Genomic DNA, 27,588 nt, shown 5'->3' with positions numbered 1-27,588 from the left:
ATTTAAAGTGGCATTTCTCGCTTGACTGGAACTGTCTTTTGAATATCCTTTTTTTCCACCTTAAATTTCCTCCTGTACTTGCGGGCCCTTTCTACGTTTTCCTCTTTGGCTTTTTTGGACACCGACGTTGGCGGCAATGTTTTTGTCTTTGATGATGACTTGTCACATGGCCGCCGCTCATCGCCAGGCAACGGGCGGCCTTCCACCAAACGTGCGCGTTGACGTCACGGGGGGGGGGGGGGGGGGGGGGGGGCGTGCACGTGCACGCGTGCGTGTGGCTTTGCATGTGCACGCGTGCGTGTGGCTGCGCGCGCGCGTTATTGACCGGGTGCCGTGAGATTGTTGTTTTTCATCGTTTTTATTGTTGTTTTGTCTTCTGTAGAAAACAGTGGGCGGGGCCTTAGTTGATCTTGGGGTGACGGAAGTCCTTCCCGGCGAATTTGGCCTTGTCGCCCAGCTCCTCCTCGATCCTGGGGGGCACACGGCAGAGAGGCCGGCGAGCCGCGTAAGGAGGGGGTGGAGCCGAGAAAAAAGGAAGGAAATGAGGGAAGGGAAGAAGGCGGGATGGAAGGCAAAGAAGAGAGCAAGGGATGGAGACAGGAAGATAAGGAAGGAATAGCGAGACAAACAAGGGATGGAGGAAGGCAAGAAAAAAGGAAGAGGAGGGAAAAAAGGAAAGACAAGCAAAGGAAAGTACAGGAAGGAGGAAAGAAGAAAAGGAAGGAATGAAGCAACAAATAAGGGAAGGGGTGGAGACGGCAAGAAAAAGAAGGAAGGGAGGGGATAAGAGGAAAGGAAAGTAAGGAAGGAGGGAAGGAACAAATCAGTGATGGAAGAAGAAAATAGAAGAAAGAAAGAAAAGATAGGATGGAGGAGGTCAATCAAATATGGAAGGGAAAAAGGTAAGAACAAAGGAAGGAAGGAATGAGAACGGAAATAAAGAAGGACGGAGGGACAGAGGAAGTTAAGGGGAAAAGGTGGAAAGGAAAATGAGGAAGAAGGGAGGCAAAAAAGGGAGAAGAAAGGAAAGAAAAAGAAGGACGTAGGGCGAAATGGAGGAAGTCAAGAAAGAAGCCAGAACGCGAGGGCAGGGCGAGGGCGAGGGCGAGGGCGGGAAGGAAAAGCCCAAGCGGTTACCTCATCAGCTGGTTGTATTTAGCCAAACGCTCCGACCTGCAGGGGGCGCCGGTCTTGATCTGCGGCACAAATGCGTGTACGGTGACCTCGGGTTTCCCCCCCGAGGCGTCGGGCTGAGTCACGGGTGTCAAAGCGGAGGCCCGGGGGCCCCCCGATGGCGCCAAATGCAAACGAGCCTTTCTTTTTAGCGCCGATTTCCCTTCCCCGCACTTTTTCCCGTCCTCCGCTTTCGAAGTGCGCGAGGACCCATTGCGATTGATTTGACTCGCTTGTCACACGACGACGCGGCCCACCGCAAAAGTGACTTTGACACCCCCGATTCCAGCGTTTGAATTTTGTTTAGGGCGCGACCTGTCCGGTGCAGAGTCCGACCACCAAGTCGGAGATGAAGGTGTCCTCGGTCTCCCCGGAACGATGGCTGACCATCACGCCCCAGCCGCTGCTCTGAGCCAGCTTGCACCTGCGGCGCGCGCGCGGGGGGGTGAGGACGCTCGGACGGATGCGAGCGGGCGGGCGGGCGACTTACGCGCGAATGGACTCTGTGACGGAGCCGATCTGGTTGACTTTGAGCAGCAGGCAGTTGCAGGCCTTCTTGTCCACCGCCTGCTGGATCCTCTTCGGATTGGTCACCGTCAGGTCGTCCCCTACGATCTGACGGGCGGCCGCGTCAGCCGGGGTCGGGCGGCGCCTCGGCGCCGGGCCTCACCTGGATGTCCACGGAGGACGTGAACTTGGCCCAGTGGTCCCAGTCGTCCTGGTCGAAGGGGTCCTCGATGGACTGGACTGGAGGGAGAAGGCGCTCCACGGTTAGCCCGCCCGCACGCCCGCCCGCCCGCCCGCCGTCAGCGCTCTGGCCGGGGCCTACCGGGGTAGTTGTTGATGAAGCTGCGGTACAAGTCGCCCAGCTTCTCGCCGCTGATGTGTCTGCTGGGGTCGTCGGGCGACTTGAAGTCCAGGTCGTACTTGCCGGCGCGGAAGAACTCGGACGCCGCCACGTCCATCCCGATGATGATCTTGTCCGGGTAGCCGGCCTTCTCGATGGCCGTCTTCAACAGCTCCAGAGCTGCGGCGCGCCGAGACGCCGTCGTCAACGTGCGGCCGTCGCGCGACGGAAGGCGCGTACCGTACGACCGACGGATCGATATTCGCTGTCTTGACGGTTTTTTTGAAAATGGGACGGCCCCCGTATTAGATGGCTTTCAACTTGTTGCATTTTAGGCGACTAGCGGAACGGAAGGAGCAGTGAGAAAAGTGAGAGCGGGGGGGATGGAAAGAGAAAAGGAGGAAGGGAGAGAAAGCGCGCGGAAAGATAGGGGAGGAGAGAAGGAGGGGACAAGAAGAAAGGGACGATAGATGGGGAGAGAGGTAGGAAAGAGACCGAAGGGGGACAGAGGGTGAGAAAAAGAGGACGAGGGAGGTGATATCGGAGGGCAGATTGAATACGGCCGACGCGTCCCAGCGAGAGACGCCCGACCTTCGTTGTTCTCCAGGATGTTGGGCGCGAAGCCGCCCTCGTCGCCCACGTTGGTGGCGTCCTTGCCGTACTTGGCCTTGATGACGTTCTTCAGGTTGTGGTACACCTGCGGGGCGCCGGGCCGTTTAAGGCGCCGCCCCCCGTCGCTACCGGCCGGCGCGCGCGCGTCCCACCTCGGCGCCGATCCTCATGGCCTCGTGGAAGTTGGCGGCGCCCACCGGCAGGATCATGAACTCCTGCATGGCCAGCTTGTTCCCGGCGTGACTCCCCCCGTTGATCACGTTGAAGGCCTGCGGGTTGGCAGGCCCCAGCGCGGCATTTCGCTGCTTTCCTCAGTATGGCACGCGCGCGCGCGCTGCGAATGACGTTTGCCGATTTCGTTCCTCATTCGGGGTTTAGGCTAGCGATCGCGATACAAGCGGTTCCCTGGCCGAATAACCAGCGGACCAAAAGTCATTTTCAATTCCGCGCGCGGGCGATCGACGGCGGCAGCTAGCGGCGCGGGGACTCCATGTTGGAGCGTCGGCGGGAAGACTGACGGGAACCGGAAGGATGACGTCCTTGTGTCCGGCCAGGTCGGCGATGTGGCGGTAGAGGGGCACCCCCTTCTCGGCCGCGCCCGCCTTGCAGACGGCCAGCGACACGCCCAAGATGGCGTTGGCGCCAAACTTAGCTGCGGGGACAAACGGCGCGGTCAGACGCCGACGGGCGGGCCCGGGACGCTCGCGCCCAACTCGCATTTGTTTTCGGTGCCGTCCAACTCCAGCATGAAGTTGTCGATCTTCTCCTGCTCGACCACGTTGAAGTTCTGCAAGCCAACAGATGCGAGCTTAGCGCCTAAATGTGCCCCCCCCCCCCATAACATATATATATGAAAATGAAAAAAGAATGTGAATATTGTAGTGTCATGCAACACATGAAACCATTTGCACAGGTGGCGCGCTCGCCTTTGCCACCAGGAGGCGGTAGGATGAAATAAATGCAGTCATGCGGACACCAAAGAAGAGCGCTATATGCTCCACCTCCACGAGGTGAAATATTCGTTTTTTCGCAGCAGATAAAGATGATATTACTTGAAGCCCCTCCTTCAATGCCGATCATCTGAATCGCGGCTCTTATCTAAAAACATTTTTAATTGCATGTGAGGGCGGGCACCTTGGCAATGAGCTGGGGGGCGATGTCCTTGTTGACGTGCTCCACCGCCTTCAAGGTTCCTTAAAAGGAAGGGCAAACGATTGAGGACGTGGCGGCGGGCGGGGAGGGGGGGGGGGGGGGGGGGTCGTACCTTTGCCCAGGTAGCGGGCCTTGTCGCCATCTCGCAGCTCCAGGGCCTCGTGGACGCCGGTGGAGGCGCCGCTGGGGACCGCCGCTCTGAAGTGACCTGAAGCGAGCGGAGCCCAAGTCTTTATCGAGGCTCGGCCGGGGGGGGGGGCCAGGGGGGCGGGCCGGGCCGGACTCACCCTTGGCGGTCCACAGGTCCACTTCCACCGTGGGGTTCCCCCTGGAGTCCAGGATCTCCCGAGCGTGAATCTTGGTGATGGACATGGTGTCTGAGGACGAAGAGTAGCTCGTGAATATCACTTCATCGCCCCCCCCCCCTCCCCCCTCTCTGACAGCCGATCAAAATACACTGTACGCTGTACACCCCAGAAATATTTGCGCTATTAATAGCGTGACCTTCTCTAATCATTTGAGGGAGCTCAAGTATTCCCACATTTCCCACAGCAAATAGCTTAGCTGGCTAATAAAGTCCTCCCTCATCACGTCAAATCATTTTGTTAGTTGACGTTTTGTAAATATCAAATATTTCAAAGAAAATGGGTTTATTTGATTAAAATCAATGATTCAATTCAATAAAAAATGTACAGGAAATTTGTAGTAGCAATTGGTAGAATAAAGCCCTTTTCATTTGTAATCGTCAATGATAAAAGCCGATCAAACCATTTTATTTGTATTTATTGTAATGATTAATTTCATTAAATTGGATTGTAAATGACCAATGAATGGGGTATATTTGATCAAATGAGGACTATATAATCATGTATTTTTACTTTAATTCGTAATTATGAATAATAAAAGTAGATCAAACCATTTTATTTGTATTTCTTGGCATGAGTCATTTAATTAAATTGGATTTTAAATGACCAACGAATTGGGTATACTTGATCAAATTAGGAAAAAAAGATAAGAATGTATTTTTACAATTTTTAACTTTTTCATGACTTTTTAAACATGAAATACAAAACTGTCAAATGAGCAATTTAACATAGTTGACAATTTTACGAATGGGAGCATGTTTTAAATCGCATAAATACTTGTTGTATTAGTTAGGATGGTTAGCAACGATGCAATTTCAGCATAAAAATAACATACTTTCCCTTTACATGTATACAGCTTCATTTAATCTAGTCTAACGATATATTCCACATTGTTTGGGTAAACTTGGAATGACCTTTCGGCTTTTCAAACGTGTCCCTTGAGCTCCTCCCCTCTGGACTTTGTTCTCACTTCCTGTTTGTCTCAACTTTGACCTTGTGCTGAAGATTGTGCGCAAATGACAAGAAAACAGCGCGATCGGGGCTGGGAGGGGGTCGGGGGCGGGTGGGGGGGCCTACCTCAACTGTCTTCAGCTGCCGCTGCGAGAAGTTTGTCCGGTCCGGGCGGAGAGGAAGCGTCCCACGGCCACGAGGAAGCGTGCCGCCCGGGGCGCCGCAAGCCGGCCTTTATGGCTCCCGGGCGGCCGGGGGGCGGGGCCCGACGCAGGCCAAGGGAGCGTCTGCAAATTTTTGCCGGCTGTCAATCGCAAAGTCCCTTCACGCGTGTATCCGACGGGACGGCGTGTGACCTGGGCGCCAAAGGGCAACCCCCGAGTCGTTTCTGGAGTTTGGGCCCCCGTCACGCGTGCCCCTCACACACATGCCTAAGTCTGGAGAAAAAAGCCTTCAAAAGAGAGACTGGGAACAAAAAATGCTCCTCCCGAATTTTTCAAAGTTTGGAAGGAAGGGGGGAGAAGAAGGAACAAGTGTGAAGGACGCTTGGGAAGGGGGGGGGGGGGATTAAGGAAGGGAAGAGAGAAGAATTGAATGAAGGAAGGAAGAAAGGGTGGAGAGGGGAGGGAGGGAAGAAATCAAGGAAGGAAGGTGGAAGGGGGGAAAAGGGAGAAGAAGTGAACGCCTTTTTGCTCGGCGCCGGCCTGATTTTCCACCTTTACACTCATTGGGGTGCAGTTTGGCGGGCACAGATCTCGTTTTGAGGGTCACGGAGTTCAGCTTCGAAGTTTGAATGGGGTTTGGGTCGGGGTGAGGCGCCCGCTCGTCGCCCCGGGGAAGTGGCGGCCATCCGCCGGCGTCCCGATGCGCGCGGAACAGACAGACGCTCCCTGGCGCGCCCCGGGAGAAGGTCAGAGTTCATCCGGAGCGGGAATATGAGCCGCTCGGCCTTCAAGCAAAGGTCAGGCGCGCGGCCGCGCGCGCGCCCTAACCTTTGCGATGACCTTTCTTCGGCGGCGAGCAGAAATAGAAGCCACGTCTCCAAAGCGGCCAGCCGTCGCACTTGTCAATCCCGCGCAAGCCGGCGCGCTCGGAAATACGTCAACAACCGATTGCGCGTGCGCGTGCGACCCGCCGACCTGGTCACGTGACCTGACCGCATCTCGCCGCCTGTTTCCCGGCGCGTGTCCTTCAGGTGTCCCCCGTGTGTGGCTACGTTTGTCCTCAGGGCCTCCTATATATGCATGTATACATCAATCCAAGCCAAGACGAATCAAGAGTTTCAAAGAATACCATTACGATTCAATTAAAAATCGAACTTCCATTGTTTAAATCGCAGGCGTCAAAGTCAAGGGCCGAATGTGGCCCGCCCGACCCTTTTACGCGGCTCGCCGAACAGTGAGCAAAATACGCTACAAAATATCCATTTCTCAGCTTTTTTTTGCGCGTAGTTGAACATTATTCAGCGTGCAGTTGAACTTTTGTCGGTTTGCCTTTGTCTCATTTTGCTCTCGTCTTGCGTTTGTCCCTCCGCGTGCTGCGTATTTGTCTTTTGTTTTCGTGCGTCCGCCCTTCCGAGTTTCACCGCGCGCCTCGGCGTTTGGCCCGTTTGCGTCCATGCGTTCCCGTACGTGCGTCAGTGTTTTTCACCTCCCGTGTTTGCGTACGCGCGTGTTCACGTTGATGACGACACGCCAACGACAAAGTCCAAGCAAGCGTCCCACAGTTTTTAATGGTCGACACGTGTCGCCGCGGTTCGTCTTCTTGACCTCAATCCTGCATTCTTTTTACAAAAAGAATAAACTGACAACACTTGTGCGTACGTGTGTGCGTGTGTGCGTGTAGGTGCGTGTTAGCGGTCGAGCACGTAGGTCTTGTAGAGGCGGTTCATCTGCTCCAGGAAGATGAACGTGAGCACGGTGTGCGGCCCCAGGCGAGCGTAGTACGGCGTGAAGCCTTTCCACAGCGAGAAGAAGCCCTCCTTGCCCACCACGCGCACCAGCACCTCCTAGCGGTCACACCACGCATCACAACACTTGGGTTTTTTTTTCCTCCCCTCTTCGGTGTTGATGACGGTGCCCAGACTCACCAGGCCGTTCTTGTACTCGGGTTTGCCGTCGATCATCCTCATGTTCTGAATCCTGCGCGGACGGGGAGGCGGTCGGTGAGAGGAACCCGCTCGGCTCGGCTCGGGTCGGGTGGGGTCTCACCTGGTCTTGACGATGTCGACGGGCATGGACGCCGCCGTGGTGACCAGGCCGCTGATCATACTGGCGCAGAAATGGCAGAGGATGTCGTCGCCGAAGTAGCCTGAAGGACGGCGGGACGCACGTGAGCCGTTTTTACGTTGGGGCTCATGTTCCCATCTTCGTGGGGACCTCTTGCCCGCGCGGGGCCATTTTGGTGGGCCCCACTAGTCTAGACCTCATCTTTGTGAGTTGGGAACACAAAACGTCTGGTGTGTGTGTGTGTTTACCAGAATCTAGCAGCGCTTGTTTGGACTGCGAGTAAGACGCCAGCTGGGCGGCGTTGACCACCACCGCCCGCGCCATGGTGGGAACGCACCCCTAAAAATAACATTGAAAAAAACCGTGGGGCCATGCAGGTAAACAAATGTGTGTGCGTGCGCGGTGCGGGCGGGCGGGCGCGCTCACCCTCCAGAGCGTGGCGACGCCCTCCTCGCGCATGATCCGAGCCAGGGCGTTAAAAACGTTGGTGTAACCTCGTCGCTGGTCAACGGGAAGTCTGCGCGAGGTACGAGCCGGTTTATTAGCGCGCTGCAGTCGCGCAACGCTTTCCGCTGCTATCGGCAAACGTAATCGCAAGTCCAAATGGGACCGGTACAGCACACCTTTCTTTTCAAATCAAGAGCAAATGAATTGGAAGACAAAATGACTCATCGCTAAGTTGTGGTATACAAGCTCCTTTGCAAATGGAGTTTCATAAGGATGTGATTCGGGATGTCATTTTTCGGCGGGTGAGCCAGAGATAAAGTCCATGTTGCGACGTGGTCGATCTTCAGGAGGAGGATAAAATACGCTTAGAGATACCGCTGCAAATGTAGTTCCAAAGTTGAATAAATAAGATGTGGATTTTTTTTGTTTTATAATCCTTGCACCAATTGGAGCAGGAGCCTAATAGTTTACGCTATGTCTACTTTTCCACCAGCAATCTAAATGAATTATGAGTAGTGTTGTCAAAAAGACGAATTTGTGCTATAAAATCTGTAAGTGCCATATCACAGCGTGGTAAAAACAATGTAATATGGCCGCAAATTCCGGACGTGCCAGACGAATCACACAGCAGCGTTGCAAAAACGATGCGAGAGTCGTGGAAAATCTGGCACCGCCGCCCCAATTCCGTAGTAGTAACGCCACCCGCGATGCCGAAGTGACGCGGGCCAGATCGGCGGCGCGACCCTCACCGTCCGTCCGCCGTCATCCGGATGAGCGCCACCTCGGCCGGCGTGCCCACGAACGCCCCCGTGGCGCCGGCCGTCATCCCGATCAGCGCCTGGGAAAGGAACCGCGTCAGAGCGCGGCGCCGTCTTTTGGGGGGGTGGCAAAGTGCGGCTTGCCTTGAGGAAAAAGTTTGGCGGGCGACCGTCGGCCGACGTCATCTTCTCGAACAAGATAGTGTAGATGCCCAGACGGGTTGTGGTGTAGGTGGCCTGGCGCAGGAGCCCCGCGGAAAGGCTGACGTAACGCGGCGCGCATCAGTCGGCGGTCAGGGGGGTGAAAGGTCACGGCGCCCTACCCGGTGTAGATGCCGCCGATGCCCTCGTTCTTCAGGATGGAGGCGAGCGCGTGGAAGCTGGTTTTGTATTCTCGAGCTTTGGTGCCCTGACCGCTCAGCTGCATGCGGTTCTTCACTAAGTCCAGGGGCTGCACGAACACAGTGGCCCCCATCCTACGCGCGCGCACAAGCACAATTAGACGCACTGTTAATCTGGTCCGTTCACAAAAAATTGGCTTTCTTCCAGCGACTTTCTGTTTAAAACCGGCTCTACTTCTCGCCGACGATGCTGGATTCGCTGGGATTATTTATTACGGCGCTACCGTGTCAACGATGTACGAGATGCTCTCAACCGGCTACAAAAAAAACCCAAAACAAAACAAAACTTGTCAGTCATTTAGGACGATCTCAGAGGTGATCGATAAACTCGGGACTGGAAGTCGCTAGCTTGCTAACGAGCTCGCTGCTAGCTGTTAGCACGCTAGTCCGGGCATCCGTCCAGCGGTTCCGCTTACCCGGCCAAGCCTCCGAAGAGGAACTTGATGGCCTTCGGAGACGTCTTGCTCTTCTGAGACGTCATGGTCGGCCCGCTCCGATTCCGATTCCGATTCCGGGCTCCCTTCCCGTCTCTGCGCCTGCCTGTGGGCCGGACAGTCCACCTGCAGCAGCCGGGGCCAAGGTGACACTGTAAAGAGGCACGGCGGGTCACGTGAGTCCTCGGTCCAATCAGCAGATGCGGCCGAATGTTTCCGAATTCTTACTTGAGCGGCGGACCAATCCGCGGCCGTGGCCGAAGAGCTCCGAACACTCGGTTGCATTTAATGTTGCTCGGAATTGTGAAGTTTACCGCTGACAACGAGAAAGACGCGTCAACGCACTGCTGGCCTTTTTTATTTTTTTTTGCCAGTTGGAAAGAAAGTTAGTTAAGTGATGCTCTCAACTTCGAAACAATCGATATTCTTGTTTTATTTTATGGACACGGCAAGCCAGATAAATCAGATACATAATCAGGTAAAAATATGATTAAATAAATTGACAACACACCGCGCCGACTATGTAGGACCGAAAGTCCCAAAACTCAACAGTTAAATGTACCATTCGATAATCAAATAAAATAGTGAGGCGCGTCCGGGAAATGGGATTTGCGTTTGCAGTGTGGTGCGATTGCATACCAACGGCGCCAGATGGTGCTGTGGCCCTCTCGCAACAATCGCTGTCAACACTTGAATTAAATCGACCTTTTTCTACAGGTTAATTGACATCAGACTAATGTTCATGTTCCAATCACTTTACATCTCATCATTTATTCATTGAGTTTTTTTCCTTACACATCCTGTCAAATGTAGTTAACGTTTAAGTTGATGTAAATTCATTTTACCAAGGGCCACAGTGTGCAAGTAGTTCAAGTTTTTGAAATTCCCCGTCCGTGCCGCGCTCGGCTCGGCCACAACCAAAGGGCCCAGATCACCGCGTTTCAAACTTCCAATATTTGCATCAGAATGACATGTGACCATTGGCCATTTCAATTCTTATTAAGTATGAAGTTCCACCGCATATCTACGTTCATGACCGGGAAGTGAAAGGTCTCGTTTACCGAAGCCGCGCCTCTCACCGTGTGCATGCCGCGCCCCTTCGAAGCATCATTCAATGCCGATCAATTTTTTCTCTCCAAAAGAATAAAATACGTTTGAATAAGTTTGATGTTGATTTTGTAATATTCTACTTTGAAAATAATAATAATAAAAAAAAAAGCTCAGGCGGTTAACTCAGCAAGCGAATATTTGGTTGTAGAGTGAATATGAGAATATTTTCCGCAATTGCAATTTTTAGATTCTTCGGACTCCTCCCGCCTGTTTGCGCGGTCCGCTTGAAGCGGGATGGTCCTGGTGCCGGTCCCGGTCCGGGTAGAGGAATTCTTCCAGGTCTTCTTCATGCTGCGGCCGCAAAACAAAGCTAGCTTAGCCAAAATGAGACATTTAGTGATTGAAAGGGAAATCGGTTTGAAAATGATAACTTCAAACACTTTTTAAATATTAAAAAAAAAAAAAAACTCTTTCCATTCATTTCCCGAACCGCTTACAATAAAATCACACTTTTTCTTTTACAAAACAACTCAAATTTGAACACGTTGTGAAACATCTATTAAGGAAGAAATCAATCAATGGATACATAAAAAAAAAAAATCAAAGGATTTTAAAGGTTGCGTTGTCGACGGAAGCGTGCTCGCGCGTACCTGCGGCCGGCGCCCCGGCGGCTCGGAAGCCACGGCGAGGACGCTCATGCTGATGCTGACGCAGAACACCAAAACCGCCAAAACCAGCAGCGTGATGTCCATACCTCGAGTCAAGCGCTGAAAGGAATACAGACATTTCACCCGATCATTCATTGAACGACGTGATGAAGGGCGAGAGGCGCGGCTTCGGTAAACGAGACCTTTCACTTCCCGCTCATGTATCTCCGTGAAACCTTGTACTTAATACCGAATGAAATGGTCAATTTGCCAAATGTCATTTATATGCCCATATTAGAATTTCTTAGGGGGAAAAAACAACAACGCAAAGACCACACGGATTGTTCTTGGCAGAAGATCAAGAATTTATGACTATAAGTATTGTGTGCGTGCAGTTTTTTGGAAAGATGCGCAGGGACTTGACTTACGATGGCGTACGAGGCCACATCGGCACACCCGCCGTCGTAAGCGGACGCGCCGCCGCAGAAGCGATCCACCGACAGAGCCGCCAGGTCCAATGCGTACAGAACCGCGCCCGCCGCGGCCAGGACGGCGCACAGCACGTTGGCGGTCACCGTCAGGCTGGCCTGAAAACATCCCGGACCACAAAAGAAAAAAGGAGATCCTTCACTTCAATTGAACTCATTGGATGCCGGGGATGGAGGGATTTTCGGCTTTTTTCAAGAGTCCGGACATGCGATCCCAGATAACTTTGAAGGATTTAATCCAGACTTCGTTACATCGAGGACATTTCATCCCAGATGCTTAAGTATTAAATGGATGTTTAAGGATCTAGGATTGAATGTCTGCACTGGTGAAAAAAGAAAGCTGAAAACACATCCCTGGCATGGAATGCGTTAAACATCCCTCTCGGTGGCAGCTTCCGCAGATGTTTTGTTGTGCGTCGCGTTTTATTCGGGGAGCGACGGCAGCTCGTTTGTTTGACACTAAATTCCACGGCGGAAGGAAAAGAGATCTTTCGCTGAAGATTGCGGGTGGTCCGGACCCCTCCCGTCCCGCTTTCTACGCCTACGAAAAGCCGCACGTCTGTCCCCGACCATTTGGCCTACCGCTAGAGGGAGCCATACTCACAAAGCAGCAGGACGGGCACCGGCCGGACAAAATGGACAACGCCCCCGCCGCCACGAACTGCAAAAACGAAGGGGGGGGGGGGGGCGAGTGCTTATTCCGCAGCCGGGAATCGGGCGGGCGACGAGGCCTCGCTTACCGCGCTGCCCATCCAGTAAGCGGCTCCCAGGGCGGCCAGATCTCCGGGGCGTGTGGACGTCCTGCCCGCCCCTAAGCCGGCGGTGACCGCGCCCACCAGGATCTGAATGGTCTGCAACGGATAATAGCACAGGAGTCCCCGAGCTTTTCGTCCACACGGACATATTGACAGTTGCTGGATCAACGAACAAACTCCAAAATCATAAGCGAAGACGTTCCCCCGCTCACGGGCCGGATTTCACGATGCCCGCGCGTCACCGACGGCGAGTGCTCTCAAGCGGAGCCGCGCCGTCCTCCCTCGCCACCAAATGGGATATCGAGAGCGGCCGTCCGCCGCATGACTGTTCAAGGATCGACTAAATCGCTTCGTTATTTGGGATGCGGCCCACGCGGCCCGGGACCAGTCGATCCATGGACCCGTGCGGGGCCGCGGACCGGCGGTTGGGGACCTCTGGTTTATTGGACGCGCCCCATACTTTTGGCCTTCATTTGTGAGAATAAAAAGTGCGTCTCATATTTGGAGGGTTTGGGACGGACGCTATTTTCCTGCGGAGTGATCGATTGGAGTATTTGCGATGCCATGGACAAAAATAGGCGCGCGAGTGAGGGGAAAGGGGTTACCCCGAGGACAGCTTTGGCTCCGCCCCTCGCCACCCCGCAAGGCGAGCCGCAGCATCTTTGACGGCTCCCCATCGCGCTCGTCCCGACGGACGTCACCGCGGCAACGCCTTTGTCTTCAACCCGTTTCCTGGAGGGAAGGCGAAACCTCATCAGTTTTTGTTTTGTTTTTTCTGTTTGCTTTTCTGAAGATGGCATTTTTCTTGCCGCACTCAAAAATGTTGACACAAAAGTACCGCAAGTATGCGTGACTTCAGTCGGGCTTTTTTTTGCTGGTCTGGTCCAACATAGAATGAGAAAAAAAAAGCGAGATACACCTGCAATACAATTATGAATGAAAATGATATCTATGTAGTAAAGGACCTTTTTTCATGAATAAAATAGTTGTTGAGAAAAAATTGCAAATAAAAAAAAGTGACCTAGTTTCTTTCTTCTTTTGATACATAAACACTTTCGATGGTCTGGTCCAACTAGGATTGAGGAATTTTTTTTTTTTTTTTAATTTGAACTAAACCTGCAATAACATTATCAATGAAAATGAAATTTACGTTGTAAAGGAGAACTTTTTTTCAATTAAAAGATAGTCTTGATTTTAAAAAAATGCAAGAGAAATAGCGGCCTATTCCTGCAAAAGAAAATGTTAAATTAATGATGAATAACAATCCACTGCAGAATGAAGCTGCAATCAACGAACGGCGATGTAAACACTGTTTAAACAGTGCATGCTTGGAATTTGTTTTTTTCAGGGCGGGCCAGGTGAAAGGAGACTGAATCTTTCTCACCGCTTCAAACTATTGACAAGATATACGTCGAAATAGTTATGATATTGTCCGAAGGTGTAAAAAAGACAAAAGTGGCGTTAAAATGTGCAATGTTACCTTGCGCTGCTTGGCTGCGGGCCCGGCGGCTCCTGAAAGATTCCAAGTGGGCAAAGACAAACGTCATCGCGGTAATGCCAAAGCATACTTCCCGTCCGCTCTTTCAGCCCTTCACAATAAAATCTTGATAGCTTCCGCAAATGTGCCTTCCCTAACGCGTTACGACGTCACCAAAACAATATAGAACGTAACCCCAAACAGCCATTTATTTTTGACAAAGAAAATATGGCTGAACTCTTTTCATGCCACCGATGGCGCTCGGTGTAAAGAAACTGCCGTTAAAAACCAATGGGTGCTTTCAAAAAAAGGCTTTTTATAATGATCCGATCTGATTTCACCACGCTTCTGCTTACTCTACAAAGAGGAGAAAGAATACATAACCCGGAGTACCCTTATATGATTTGTCTACATGTCATCGCCGATTCAATAGTTTTTCCTGAAACGGTTCAAGCGCCGCAACACTGACGCTAATTAGTGTCGCGTGGAGCTAGCAGGTAGAACAGAGGCGTCAAACTCCTTTAAGCTTGCACGGAGAAAAGGCAAATTCTGTTCCCAAGTGGGCTGGACCACTAAATCATGCTATATATTTATAGAACTTTAAAACAACAACTTCAAACGTATTCTTCTTTTTTAATAGTGTCCAATATAAAACAAGCACAACATCACTATTAATTAAGAAATAACATTCAGCTCACTTTGATACTTTACAAAATCATCTTCCGGGCTGGACTGAACCCATTTGCGGGCCGGGCCAGAACAGGCCCGCGGCCCGCACGTTTGACGTCCCTGTGTTAGGCTCAACTTTTTCAAATATGAACAAACATCCGCTTATTTTTATACCGCGGCCGGACCGAAGCCATGGGCGGGGCAGAACCGGCCCGCGGGCCGTACGTTTGACACCCCTGCTCCGGCGCATCGCAAGGCGTCGTCCGCCGGTCGAGGCGGGCGGGGGTCGCGTACCTCTCGCCCGGCGAGCCAGAGCCGGAGGGCGGCCGGCGCCATCAAAGTGGCGTCCGCCGACGTCAGCTGCCTCTGGCGGACCCGGCGCACTCCCCGTCAGCTCGCGATAGGCGGGCCCGAGCTCCCCGGCGGAGGTTCGCCCGCGCCGGGCGTACGCAAAAAAGGCGGCCAGCGCAAAAACAAAGCAGGCCAGGTTCAGCAAGGCCGTGAAGAACTTCTGCCAAACGCAAACGTGGAAGGCGGTCACTCCGACGCCGTTTGCGAGCGACTGGCTTCACGGTCCAACTCATTTGCTCTTCATTTGAAAAGACAACTGAACTCTTCCTATTAAAAGTGATAATCCGTGGTACTTGCCGTATTGAAGTATTTAGTACTTAAGTATCAAATCCATACCTACGAATCTGTGATTGAACGTCTGGATTAAAAAAAAGGTGACGATACATCCCTGGCTCTGAATGACTTCAAGGCATTCTTGATAGGTGCAGAAAGAGCCTTCACGTAGCCCCGTTTGAGAACCGCTTGGTTAAAGGACTAACGGGAACTTTAACGGGACTTTGAGAGCGGGGACTCACCAGGCCAGGGGGCGCCTAGTGTCCATGTGACAAAAGCGTCATCATTCCCGTCACCAGGAACTGACCGTAGACAAAATCAGAGACCTATCACATCCATGAAGTCACACATAAAACTTATGCTACATGTCCGGGTGTTGTATAAAACGTTTTAGGCAGGGTCCATAACAGGGATCCCCGACCTATTTATCCCCACCGCGTTTGAGATTTTTATCCTAGATATTAGAGCTTCCTTTTTCTTTGAAGTTGTTGTCTCGTCACCTGTCTCTTCACGGCGCCTTTCCTCCTTTGCAAAGACGTCGGTTTCTTACTCATTTTACTTCTTTGTGAGATAGACTTTTTCAAGTGAGTGAAAAACTAATCCGAGACAATCCGGCCAATCTTCAAAATAAAAGCTTTCTCAAAATAAAATAGCTTTTAGACTCCGATAACACGTAAAAGCGGTTTTAGCTTGTGGGTCGCATAAAGGAAATTCTATTCCCGAGACAAATTAAACCACGGTATATATTTACTGTACGTAACTTTAACACAGCAACTTCAGATCTCTTATTCTTTTTTAACAGTGTCCATAATAGTACGTGCACAACGTCACTATTCAGCATAAAAAATGAACGTGGCTATTCGTCATAAAACATTTCAAGTTGCTCCTTCACTGAAAAAAAATTCTGCTCCTTTTTGCGCCTTACAAAATCATCTCTGGGGCCCGGTTAAACCTGCAGGCTCCGGGCCGCATGTTTGACGCGCCCGGTGCGCGCCGGTTTTCAAAGCGCAAGAAAGGCCGGATCGCGGCGCCGAGTTTCAACTAAGGCCGGCCGGTATCGGCGCCGATACCGACGACGGATGGCGTCGGCCCGACCCCGATACCTATCTGGTGACGGACCGCGGCCCCCGGCCGGTAGGCGGCGCCCAGAGCGGCGACATCTGCCGGCGCCGCGCTGGTCCGGCCCGGGCCGATATTGATGACGCACGACTTTGGTTAGAAGGGCAAAAGGAGGCGGCCGGCCACGGGACCGGGCCGCCGTCTGCGTTGGACATCTTCCGGGCCAAAAAACTAAAGCAAGGAAGGGGAGTTTGCTCGCTAGCCGAACAACCGCGAGCGCTATCAAGCGCAAATGTGGCCCTTTTGTTCCTTTATTTGCCCAGGTTCTCGCCCGCAACCTTTTCAAGCTACCTCTGTTTAACCCCTGCTCGTCTGGGGATTTTTCTGACTGGAATAGCCCTCAACGGCTTCAACAAAAGAATATATATACAAATAATACGCGTGCATGGATATGGCTGATGCCGATGAACATTTAAGGTAAAAAGTATTTGAAGATGTTTCATCCCTTTCAAAGTCAGCCCAACTTGGGTGATAATAAGGCCAGGTGTTCCAACAACTGTGCAGTATATCGGTTATCCCCTATTTGTTTTGGCAACGTGCGCTGTATACAGTATTGGTGGCTATTGGAGCTCTTGGTGAAGGACGTGTGTGGGGAGACGCCGTGTCTCCAAGGGCAGAACATCCACTCCGCCGGGGAGGAAAAAAAGAAAAAAAAAAATCTAAATGTTTTTGTAGATATATCTGTAAACAGGTTTAAAGATGTAAAAGTGAGAATGTGCTGCAAGTGTCAACAACATTCAAGAGACTCTATAAATGTCTCAGTGGAAAAGCACACACAGAGAGTTTCAACTCAAGTAGAAAAAAAAAGGAGCGCGTGTGATACGATTGCAGGTATAAGAATGTGGTGCGACGGGCGGGGTGGAGGAGGGGTGGGGGGCTTAGGCCAGCACCACTTCCCCATCGTGCGCGACGGCCTTGTATCCGCCTTCCGGCTCGTCACGATTCTAAAAACAACAAAAGGCACGGTTTCATTTTGCCGTCCGTCAACATCCGTCATTTAGAACACGGAGGAAAAAAGAAATCAAAGACTTCCGACGCTCGCGTAATTCGAAGCGAGAAGGGCGCGCCGACTTGACTCTTACCCGCTGCCGGGTATCATCCCGATCGCCGTTGCCGTGGCGACACAGAGCTCGGACGGCCAAGACGCTGGAGCTGATAGTCAAGCAGAGTTCCAAGACGCAAAGTATGATCGCTATGATGTTGACGGCTCTCAGCAGCAACTGTACAACCGCAAAAACATAACCAAGTTGGATACTGTAACTGTCTATTTTTGTTTTTTTAGCTCCCTATACATGTATAATAATGTTTTGGAGTTAACCGAGTGTGGAATTGTGTGCAAATCAATCTCTCTATTCTCCTACTGTATTTGGACACATACGGTAAGCTTGAGTTTGTGATTATACACAATGAAACAGTGCCCCTTAGCGGTTGGCGATAGAATGTTCACGAATGAAACACGGGGTTGCAACAACTAGGAGTAAAATTGCCCCTATTTTTGCATTCATTCATTCATTCATTCATCATAGAAAATCTTGAAAAAAAAACAAACAAAAAGGACGCAAACAAGGAAAAAGAAGCAAACCAGAAAAAACGACTCGTAAGGCCTTTTTGTTTGCGATGACCTTTTCTTGTTTGCTTGTTTTTATTTGTGTGATTTGCACTCGAGGGCCACCATACTTTTTACCTTGCAGGATTAAAGTCGCCGTTTGCAAAACAAACAAAAAGAAAAAGCGATCTTTCAACCGGTACTGCGAACGCGAGCGTGCGGCGCACTCACGAGAAGGACGAGCCTGGTCCCCAAGCAGCGGTGCAAATATCTGGCGGCGGCGGGACGGAGCGTGGGCTCGGCGCCCGGCCACCTGGAGCCGTAATAAGAGGCGTCGTCCCGGCAAGTGTTCCACACGTAGATGTTGTCCAGGTTGACGGCGTAAAGGACGATGGCGGCGATGGCCAGGGCGATTCCCGACAAGTTCAGCACGGCGTTGGCTAACACCTAAAACGCACAGATGTCAAAACAGAACTCGGCTGGCGGGCAACTCGGACAGGGGGCGGGCTCGGCTGCTGCGGAGAGGAAAAGCATCTGCGCGAACATCGGACGGAACCAAGACAGGCCACGCTACTCACCAGACACGGGCTGGGGAACTTTTCAGACAAAATGGACACCGAGCCGAAGACGATGAACTGCCGCGGACGAGAAAACGATCAAGGAGTGTTAGGACTAATACGAGGACGAAAACAATTCCAAAGCATGTCGCCGCATGACACGGTGCGTTTCTTACCAGCGCGCCCATCCAGTAAGGAAATCCGGTGATGTCCATTTGCCACCAGGAGCCGCCCCCGCTGGACATGAGGATGGCCCCCAGGGCGATGTTGAGCAAGCCCACCATGACGTGCAGGGCCCCCAGCACGGACTGGGGGGTCCGCAGGCGTCTGGACACCGAGCAGCAGGCTGGGCTGTAGCACAGGCCCCCGCAGAGCTGGCACATCAGGGGGCAGTTGCTGTTGGGGTCGGAGGTCAGCGTCACCACGGTGACCTCGTCCGCCTTGGTCATGGTTATGGACATCCTGCCTTGAAAAGGTGACAGCGACGCAACGTGGGTCGACTGGATGGAGACAGAGGAGCAAAGATGCGCGGGATCACTTGTGCTGCCTGTCCTGTCCAGTCCAGTAGTCCAGTCCGGTCCAGTCCAGTCCAGTCCTGTCCTGTCCTGTCCTGTCCTGCCCTGCCCGCCGGTGCTAGCAGAAGTGCTTAAGTTTGGCCTCTTCCGCGCCCGCTTCTTAGACACCATCGGGGCACGTGGTCCGACTGATAATGCAAGTGCGTGTGCGCTCAAAAGTCCTACGTGGTCAGCAGGCAATTCTTGTTGAATGAGCCTTCCGGCCTGTTGCCCGCGGTCTGGACTCGAATTCTCTTTTGTTTCTTCCGCGGGAGACAAGCGGTCCTATCCAGACGTCTTCAGGGCCAATACATACTCCTGATTTTTACACTGGCAGCGCATCCATTTCTATTTGAATACTGTGGCGGGCGCTAGGACCATGTCTCTCACCCAGTAGGCATGTTGCAACATGTCTCTCACCCAGTAGGCATGTTGCAACATGCCTGCTGGGTGAGAGACATGGTTTCATGAACACAGTATTCGACTGATACATTGCGTTTATTCTTCCTTCACATTCCTCCCCTTCTTTTTCCTCAGCCTTTCTCTCCTTCCTTCCTCCCTTCCAATCTTTCGACCGCGCCCTCGGTCAGGTTAGGAGGCGGGGCCGCCCCATCCAAGATGGCGGAAGGACCGACGTATATCACCGATCCAGCCAAAACCAAGCGAAAAAGGCAGCTAAACGAGACACCGAGCTTTTGAGGGCAGACAAGTGTTGGTGAACCGAGAAGTTTCATATGAAAATTTACTGGAAAGAACAAAACAAAGGAACAAATCCGTCTTTTTTAAATTGATTTCAACGGCGCACTCGGTGCTGCCACCAGCGGTCAGGACGTGAACTGCGTTTTAACATCTTGGCTCGTCCGTAAAGATTTTAAAGTTTTCAATCTAATCTCGAGATGTTTTCCGGTAATAAATAGCGCTCTCGAGGTATGAACGTGACGCGAAGATGCCATCCCATCCGACTTGGAGTTTAGGAACCGGGAAAACACGCTGCGTCTGCGTTTGCAGATCGACGAACAAGTCGCGGTTGAAAAACGTGACTTCGACGAGAACGAGGACAATCCCTTGACTTTGGCGACCTTTGACAAACTAAACAAAACGGTTCCGGACTTACGTGCCTCGGCGTAGATCCACAGTCGGTGAATCAACTCTGCTTCGGTACGCTGGTGGATGACTCCGAGGACTCGCTACCTCTTCCAGTAAATGGGAAAGAAAGTGCGGCCTTCCTTGTTAACCCTTGCGTTGCGCCCCCTCCCTCACTCCCTCCACTCAAAACTCATGTGACGTCACCGTGTCATTTGTGCTGTTTAAATGTGTTACTTAAAAAAGCGTTACATCATTAAGATTGTATTTTTTTCTCATATAAATATACATATTTTTTATCTTTCAAGATTGTTTTTTGTTTCCCTGAAAAATCTGTTTACTCTCAAAGTGTTTACACGTTTCAATAGCTTGAAATTGTGTTTCTTTTGGAACATGATTTTCTTTGAAAATCTATATTATGATGATTTCTTAACGTAAGTACGTGTGTCTTTCGGTCACAGTTTACCCCCCTTTTTTAATCAAAAATAAAATAAAATGTGTCTATATGTTTTTGCAAAGTTTATCATCCTTCTTCCATATTTACTTTCTTTTCATTTTTATGTCCTCATTGCGCATTCTTAGTGAGGAAGTTGTACACAGCTTTTTTCTTTTTTTGCAACCACTCGTGTTTTATGCAAACGATCGTTTTCCAAATGAAGAACGGTCTGCTGTGTCTAGTTTTCTCTTCGTCCAAAGCAGCTTTATTCTAAGGATGGCGTCGGATTGTTTTCACTGTCAGCATCGTGATGAGAAGAACTGCCGTTAGAGGGCGACATATCCCCGACTGCCACTCACCAAGGCGTTTCACTTCCAAACACGGCAAACAAGTGCACGCCATCACATATTATACATCAAAAATGTCATATAATTACTTTAGAACTGTACAAACATTTACGTTCCATTTTGCGATTTGGTAAGCAAGCTCACCGGCGGTTAAGAAACACCTGCTTGTGGTTGAAGCCAAACCGGAGCAGGGTTTTTCCTTTTTTGAATTTGAAAACCGAACAGAAAGTAAATATCTTAGAGGTGAAAAAGACTCACGTTTGGTCCAACTTTGCCTTTGAAAGTTGAAGTTTGAAAGTCGTAGAAGATCCCTTAAAATTTAAGCTGACAAGGGATATGGGCCTCCTGAAATTTCATATGCAATGTATGCAACGTTCAAACCGGCGTAACCTGAATTCAGTCATTTTTCCACATACCACTAGAGGGAGCCACACCTGGAAAACGTATTCTCCCTGATGATGACACATTCCCACGGCGCTCCAAAATGTCTCCCTCACTATATACGGGCACTATGAAGTGGACTGGGAGCGATTCCCGAGACAGCAGCCGTGCGCCCCGCCCCCCCGCGCGAAGCGGCCAATCACAAGCCCCCACACCGAAAGCACTCCATACGACAAGAAGCGAGTCCGCCCACGGCGAATCAGCCGAGAGCGAGGTTAGAGCGAAGCGAGGCGGCGCGAGCCGGCACGAGGCGACGGCCGCATCCCGCCGACGGCTCGTGATGTTTGTCCGCGTTCTTGCCGTCACCTGATGACTGACGGCGGGCGCTTCAATGCTCCGACTGTGCGCTCAAATGGAAAGCATCACGGCACCTATTCAACATTCCCAATGTTCGCTCTGTCGGGACCGCGAGAAACAAAAACAACGACCGAACGGACAGAAAACATTTGCGTCGGGTACGACGTATTTGATCAACGCGAAATCCCGCACCCGTGTTTGCGATGCCGGAAAATACAAATGTGTGCCGTGAAAAGATAGCTAATTAAATGTTTCGGTTTGAGTTTGCTCGTTTTCCAAAAACACCCGCGCCCGGCACCGGTGTGCGGGGCTGAAATTCACCACGCGTTTTTATCACGACCGGAACGAGAAAATTGCGGATCAGAAAATCGCGAGAGGCCATTTTGAAATCGAGTCGGCGCTTTCGGCCCGTTTGGACGCCGTGCCGGATTGCTCCAAAATTTGAACGCGACGAATGGTTCAAAGTTTGAGTCGTGGTCTGAAGGTGAGGCGAGAGCGTGAAACAATGAAAAGATAGTTTCTCAAACGTCTCAGTTTGGGGTCGCCGTTTCGCATCCGGCACCGTTTCCTGGCGCGCTATCAAATTTCGGCATGCGGCGACGCGACGGCGTTCGGGATTCGGTGCGAAATCTCGAACGCGCGTAGGAAGCGGCGGCGACCTCCCTGACTCGGAAACACACACCGGCAAACGTTCAGCTGGGATCTCGAGCTCCTCGCCGATCTCAACCTGCTTTGGGGGAAAGCGGACCTTGACTTGTTTTGCTCTTCTGGAACACGACGAGCGGCCTTCTGCGACAAAGATAGAAAAACCGCAAGCACGTGATGATAGGGCAGCGGCTGGGGCGTTTCCTCCATGGCTAAAGTTGCCTTTTCCTGCTCCGGAGAGAAAAACATCTGTTTTGGAAATTCCAAATACAAAAAAAGAATGTTGATTTTCAACCTCTGGGATTTTCCATTAGCCTGGCAATATTACCACCCAACTTGGGCCCATAACAAGTAGAAATACATATTTACTCTCAACTTGTTCTCAAAACTCGGACTTGGACTCAAAATGTTCCGTGGCATCGGGCCAATCGGTACATAGCTCCCTTTTTGGGGAGGCCCCCTTCATGTACAAAAACGGTCAAAAAGCTAGAACAGCAAAAGTAAGCACGCAGTAGATTTATATATTTCCGAGATTGAAATAGGAGTATTTATCTTGGCACAATTAGAATATGATGACTTTTGCGTTATGGGAGTCCGGGCTAAGCCAATCATCCAAATCACTGAAAGACTCGCAAATGTCATTCGGAGTGTGGACACAAAAATTTGATTGCGCCCCTTTTTCAATCCGTCATCCAAATTTGAATGGCAGTGAATGAGACGGACAGAGGCTAAATTTGCCACGCGCCACCTCCCGTTTGCAAGGGATCCTTGGACGGCGTGTTGTAAGTTGTGTTTGTTGGTGTGCTTTTCCTTTGACATCACACATCAAAAACATCAAAGTTTCCTCCAGGGGTTCATATTTATTCGGACAATCCGCATGGAAAAAACATCCGCTGTCCAACACGGTCAACAAGCTATATAGATATATTTCAAAGAAAAAAGGCAAACAGGGAGAAAGCCTTGTTGATCATAGTGGTTTATATGAGCACGTGTTTTGAAGTCGGTGATACAAATTGTAATAAAAGGTGGGCCGCTTCAGGAAAAGCAACAATCAAAAGAAAAAAAACAAACAAACAAAAACAACAAAGACCAGAGGTCCCCGATTGCCGGGCCGCAGCCCAAATAATGATGTTTCGCGTTTATCCTTTGACATTTGATTCATTTGCGCTTTGGCTTGATCTTTTGTTTTCTGGCGCCACCTCTGGCCACTGTTGATATTACATTTTGTAGTGCGTAGTCAGTCAGTGACACACACGTTCTGTCTATCCGTAAAAATGTGGCCCACGAGTGTCTGTAGGTTGCACTTTCTTTGTACCGACGTCGTCATTTGTGATATGATGCTCCAAATGAGTTTGTTTGGTGATCCAACAACTTGCGACTGCGGATAACATGCTAGCCACGTCGGCATGTTATATAGTGCTGCCTTGTATGCGTTTAGCTGGTTAATATTTCGGTTTGTGCCAGGTATTTCCCTTTGCTATATGTTAGCATATGCCAAGGTTTTGCATTTGCCTCTGATTAACATCAGAATTGCGTCGACTAGCATTTGGATTTCAGTGATATGATTGATTTCATCAATGTCATTTCTGTACATTTTTGTACATTTTGAGGCTTTTCAAGTGTTTTGAAGGGCTCATAATTTACGTGCACATACTGCATGTTGGTTGGGGACCCCTGATATAGAGCACAAAATGTGCTTTAGTGAGTAGGAATTGTCATCCACGCGACTACACGAGGGCGTCTTTTCAGGCCAGGCCAGGCGTGGCGTCGGAGGTTCCCCGGGAGAAGAGCCGGCCTAACGGCCGGCCGTTAGGCCGAATGCAGGCAAACGTGCAGGTTCTTGTGCTGCTCCCAGTAGTGCAGGTGGTCGGCGAAGCTCCACGCGCAGGCCAGGTCCTTGGCGGCCTTGACCACGTGGACGGCGCACTGGCCGGGCACCTGCTCGAAGAGCGTCTCGGCCACGGCCGTCACGCCCAGCTTCTTCTGGCTCTGGATCAGCCGGCGGACGCCGTCGGCGTCCACGGGCCGGGGCGAGGAGCTGTAGGACACCACCACGTTGAGCTTGTCGTCGGAGGCGGGCACCTGGAAGCGGCTCCTCCCCACGGGGCAGTGGTAGGTCTTGGGGGCGAAGAGGCCCGTGGGCGACTTGAAGACGCGCACCGACCAGCACACCCAGTCGTACTTCTTCTTGAGCTTGTCCACCGTGGCCTCGGCCAGCTGCTGGTTGCTCCAGGCCGGGTTGTCCCTCGCCAGCCGCCTGGCGTCCAGCTCGGCCTGCTTGGGGAAGCTCAGCACGCAGTCCTGGATGACGGCGTTCATCTTCTCCTGCACCGCCTTCATCTTCTCGCCCCAGTCCCGGAGGAGCGCGTCCTCCTCGTCGTAGCCCTTCAGGGCGGCGTGGCCCAGCAGGGCGATGAGCCCCAGGCAGAAGAGCTTCTTCAGCCGGGCGCAGAAATCCTCCAGGGGCCGGCGGCTTTTCTCCTCGTAGTTGAGGACGATCTCCAGAATGGACTCTCCCGAGAAGGTGTCGCCCGTCACGGCGTTGTAGAGGACGTGCAGGTTCTTGTCGCCGCCCGTCCTGTCGAAATGCTCCAGGAAGAGCTTCTTCTTGACCTCCCGGAACTTGGCCTTGGCGTTGAGGATGTCCATGTACTTGCGGAACTGGTTGGTGATGTTCTCCTCCACCGAGAAGTAGGCGGCGTCCATGCCGCTCTTCTTGATCTCCTCGTGGATGCGCCGCATCTGGTCCGAGACGGCGTCCAGCCGGTCGCGCACCTTCTGGAACTGCTCCTTCATGAAGGCCGCCTCCCTGCTCTCCACGTTGTCCAGCGCCAGCTTAACGATGGGCGCGGCGATGGAGAAGACCGGGAAGATGTCGCCCACGATGCTGGCCACCACCTCGGCGCCTTGCTCGAAGGCCTCCATCACCGTCTCCACCATGTCCTTCTTCTCCGCCACCAGCCTCTGCAGCTGCTCCGCCATCTCCGCTCTGGCTAGCCGGGACCAGAAGATCAAAGAGGTGGAGTCATTTCCCGTAGGGAGGAAATTCTCGCATCTGACGGAGCGGCGCCGGCAATAAGCGGATACGAGTAGACGTCAAGGAGTTCCTCATTTCTATGACGAGCTAGCTCTACTATTAGCCAGCTCGCCCGCAATGGAGCGATTTTGGAAGTGCCCGACCGTTCCTGCATTAATGCTAAGCTAACATGCTAAATTGCTAAAGTTGCACATCACAAGTTTCGGAGGATGCCGGTCCAAATTTTAAGCCAACGCGCTACACCGTCTGGTGACAAAAAACGGTTTGGTTTTCTGCAACAGAGCCTAAATGCTACGTCCGTCATTTTGAAGAGCAAGAATCTAAAAGATACAATGTTCTGCAAACGTTATTGATTGCTTTTCAAACGTCTTTGTGCAGATGGTAATGGATTCAAAAAGCCTGGTCTTTGCAGCCAAATTGCCGCTCCTAAAGAGAAAAAAAGAAAAAACAAAGATACGCGGCGAGGTAAAGAGGCGCGGAACGAGATTAACGAGGAGGTCAAACCCGCCGGACCGAAAAGCTAGGTTGCCGCGGCAACGGGGCCGTGGAAAATAACCTGCACGTCTGCCCGCTTTGCTCCAGGGAATGCGGCGATGGACACGGCACCCACATTGCTTTGCTCTGTTGTTTTTTTAGACTCCCGGTGCGCCGCGCCTGTTATCACGACGCCTGTTATTACTGCGTTAACTCTTATCTTGTGAGGTAGACGTTTCCCCTAATGGCCCCGGGGCCGTAGTTTGGACACCGCCGGACTGTGTACACGTTAGAAGCTAAACTAACGTTCTAGCTTGAATCCAACGCGTGAAAAGTCTCAATTACAATTTTTAATGCGATTATTTTCCTAAAAGGCGAGCGCGTCAATCCGATTGCCGTATTCCATCCGATCTGGTTGGCTGGCGCGTGGCCAGTCGAGAAAACAGAACATCCGATCGGGGCACTTAAAAGAGAGCTGAGCAAAGGCAACGGGCCGTTAATGAGCACTCGTAATGGCCAAGGCGTCGATCGATCGATCGACAAGCTCTGAGGCAAACAAAGCACGTTAACAAGATTGTTCAAACCGCACAGCCGGCCGCTAAACTTTCGCGCAAGTCAAGATACGGCAAGCGAAACCCGGACTGTGACGTCACAACCGAGTACCAAGTGAACAACGCCCAGAAAAGTTGGACGCGACAACTTTTGTTTTTTTTAATGTGCTGACATTCACCACTTAGCCTTAGTGGGAGCAGCCACTCTAACAAATTAAAACCCACTTTTTCCCCACAAAGCACAAAACGTCCGAAAGCGCAACAATCATCGATCAAGTCACCAAAGAACGATACAAAGTCGATAAAAGTCGTTTGAAAAAGACAAACAGCGAGCCTATGTGGGGAAATGTTGGCTTAATTCACGATTCGACCAATAGTACTCACCTCCTCCGCAACAAACAAATAATTAAAAAAGAAAAAAGTTGAGACGAAGGCGAAGATGTTAAAAAATTCCTCCACACTGCACTTCCGTGTTGCTGTCACGTGATCTAGCCGCACCTATTTGGGTGGCGATATATAACGTCATCGCAAAGCTGCCCCCACCCCCACCCCCACCCCCACCCACTTGGCAAAGTCAAAACTTCCGCCGTGTAAATAAATTCTGGTGGAAAGAAATTTGGACCTTCTTTCAAAATTGTCGTTACTTTATTTTAAACAATAAATAATGTGGAAAAAAGTTACGTTTCATTATGCTATATCCATAATGAGACTGGGAATTGTACTACTGGGAATTTGTAAACTGCAGAAAGACAGATCATTTTTTCAGATTCATCATGGACATATGAATCAGAAATTATGAAGGCATGTTTTCCTAAGTGCTGACGCATCACCTGAAAAGAAAGCTAGCTCTTCAATTAACCTTACATTTCTTGGCCTTTTCTCAAGTCACAAAAAAAGAAAGTCAAAATCATTTTGTTTATTTGTGAAAGAATTACATGCGGATCCGATGTCCGTATCTGGTGCTAAAAACAAGGAACTTGACCAGTGGTAGTTTTTTTCTTTTCTTTACTCTCGTAATTTATAAAGGGAAAAAACGACTGATGCAATAAACCCAACAAAAATGAGTATCTAATTGATTTATTTTTGCTTCTTGGAGCCGCCGGAAGCACTCATACGAATGTTTGTCTGAAATGATGATCCGCGGAGTATAAAGTAGCCTGCAAACATTACCGGGCAGGGCAGGGCAGGGCAGGGAACCATCTCTGTCTTCATATTACCACATAATACAAACACATAATGCTGCGGTAAATAGGACACCTCACAAAACAGTAAATACACTGCAAAAAGTCCCGCAAAAAAAAACAAAAAACAAAACGCTTATTGCATCATTCTAGCATTTTCTTGTTAAGATTTAGATATTTGTCATCTAGCTTTGGGTTTAGCAAACGGCCCATCCCTGTTTTATGGGAGGATATCAGAAATA

At 51.0% G+C, this 27,588-nt stretch overlaps 5 protein-coding genes across 9 annotated transcripts; all 5 read right to left on the bottom strand.

Annotated features, from left to right (window-relative positions):
• Window positions 1–339: 339 nt before the first annotated feature.
• eno3 (enolase 3, (beta, muscle)) lies at window positions 340–5,394 on the bottom strand. The gene is made up of 14 exons (XM_088410470.1): window positions 5,227–5,394; window positions 4,072–4,161; window positions 3,897–3,992; window positions 3,767–3,825; window positions 3,350–3,419; window positions 3,151–3,284; window positions 2,785–2,901; window positions 2,612–2,717; window positions 2,003–2,200; window positions 1,844–1,920; window positions 1,664–1,788; window positions 1,489–1,597; window positions 1,138–1,196; window positions 340–470 (listed from the first exon to the last, which is right to left on the bottom strand). The coding sequence occupies exons 2-14, from the start codon at window positions 4,154–4,156 to the stop codon at window positions 401–403; spliced, it is 1,305 nt and encodes a 434-aa protein (XP_088266596.1). The 5' UTR covers window positions 4,157–4,161; window positions 5,227–5,394; the 3' UTR covers window positions 340–400.
• Window positions 5,395–6,813: 1,419 nt separating this feature from the next.
• slc25a11 (solute carrier family 25 member 11) lies at window positions 6,814–9,543 on the bottom strand. Its single transcript, XM_088410298.1, has 9 exons — window positions 9,351–9,543; window positions 8,857–9,009; window positions 8,678–8,795; window positions 8,525–8,613; window positions 7,755–7,845; window positions 7,577–7,667; window positions 7,311–7,410; window positions 7,190–7,241; window positions 6,814–7,108 (listed from the first exon to the last, which is right to left on the bottom strand). The coding sequence occupies exons 1-9, from the start codon at window positions 9,413–9,415 to the stop codon at window positions 6,953–6,955; spliced, it is 915 nt and encodes a 304-aa protein (XP_088266424.1). The 5' UTR covers window positions 9,416–9,543; the 3' UTR covers window positions 6,814–6,952.
• A 576-nt stretch (window positions 9,544–10,119) lies between these two features.
• On the bottom strand, window positions 10,120–14,619 carry LOC148425934 (uncharacterized). The gene is made up of 7 exons (XM_088410299.1): window positions 13,789–14,619; window positions 12,914–13,040; window positions 12,294–12,404; window positions 12,158–12,214; window positions 11,494–11,652; window positions 11,069–11,185; window positions 10,120–10,769 (listed from the first exon to the last, which is right to left on the bottom strand). The coding sequence occupies exons 1-7, from the start codon at window positions 13,872–13,874 to the stop codon at window positions 10,662–10,664; spliced, it is 765 nt and encodes a 254-aa protein (XP_088266425.1). The 5' UTR covers window positions 13,875–14,619; the 3' UTR covers window positions 10,120–10,661.
• A 1,188-nt stretch (window positions 14,620–15,807) lies between these two features.
• LOC148425933 (uncharacterized) lies at window positions 15,808–20,114 on the bottom strand. 4 transcript variants are annotated; one of them, XM_088410301.1, is made up of 6 exons: window positions 19,969–20,114; window positions 18,477–18,766; window positions 18,322–18,378; window positions 17,975–18,190; window positions 17,280–17,417; window positions 15,808–17,141 (listed from the first exon to the last, which is right to left on the bottom strand). In XM_088410301.1, the coding sequence occupies exons 2-6, from the start codon at window positions 18,759–18,761 to the stop codon at window positions 17,076–17,078; spliced, it is 762 nt and encodes a 253-aa protein (XP_088266427.1). In that variant the 5' UTR covers window positions 18,762–18,766; window positions 19,969–20,114; the 3' UTR covers window positions 15,808–17,075. The 4 variants fall into 4 exon arrangements, with proteins under 4 accessions (XP_088266427.1, XP_088266428.1, XP_088266429.1 ...); XM_088410302.1 differs by having other exon boundaries at window positions 18,477–18,800; window positions 19,969–20,111; XM_088410303.1 differs by having other exon boundaries at window positions 18,477–18,800; window positions 19,973–20,111.
• A 2,829-nt stretch (window positions 20,115–22,943) lies between these two features.
• rpz4 (rapunzel 4) lies at window positions 22,944–26,684 on the bottom strand. 2 transcript variants are annotated; one of them, XM_088412130.1, is made up of 2 exons: window positions 26,550–26,684; window positions 22,944–25,092 (listed from the first exon to the last, which is right to left on the bottom strand). In XM_088412130.1, exon 2 carries the CDS (start codon window positions 25,083–25,085, stop codon window positions 23,913–23,915), a length of 1,173 nt encoding a protein of 390 aa, XP_088268256.1. In that variant the 5' UTR covers window positions 25,086–25,092; window positions 26,550–26,684; the 3' UTR covers window positions 22,944–23,912. The 2 variants fall into 2 exon arrangements, with proteins under 2 accessions (XP_088268256.1, XP_088268257.1); XM_088412131.1 differs by having other exon boundaries at window positions 22,944–25,096; window positions 26,550–26,659.
• Between the last annotated feature and the right edge of the window lie 904 nt (window positions 26,685–27,588).

The sequence above is a fragment of the Hippichthys cyanospilos genome, chromosome 3 (genome assembly GCF_059441005.1).
Source record: "Hippichthys cyanospilos isolate Australia breed blue-spotted pipefish chromosome 3, RoL_Hcya_1.0, whole genome shotgun sequence".
In the NCBI taxonomy this organism is placed as follows: Eukaryota; Metazoa; Chordata; class Actinopteri; order Syngnathiformes; family Syngnathidae; genus Hippichthys; species Hippichthys cyanospilos.
This window is presented reverse-complemented; position numbering and strand designations above follow the sequence as displayed.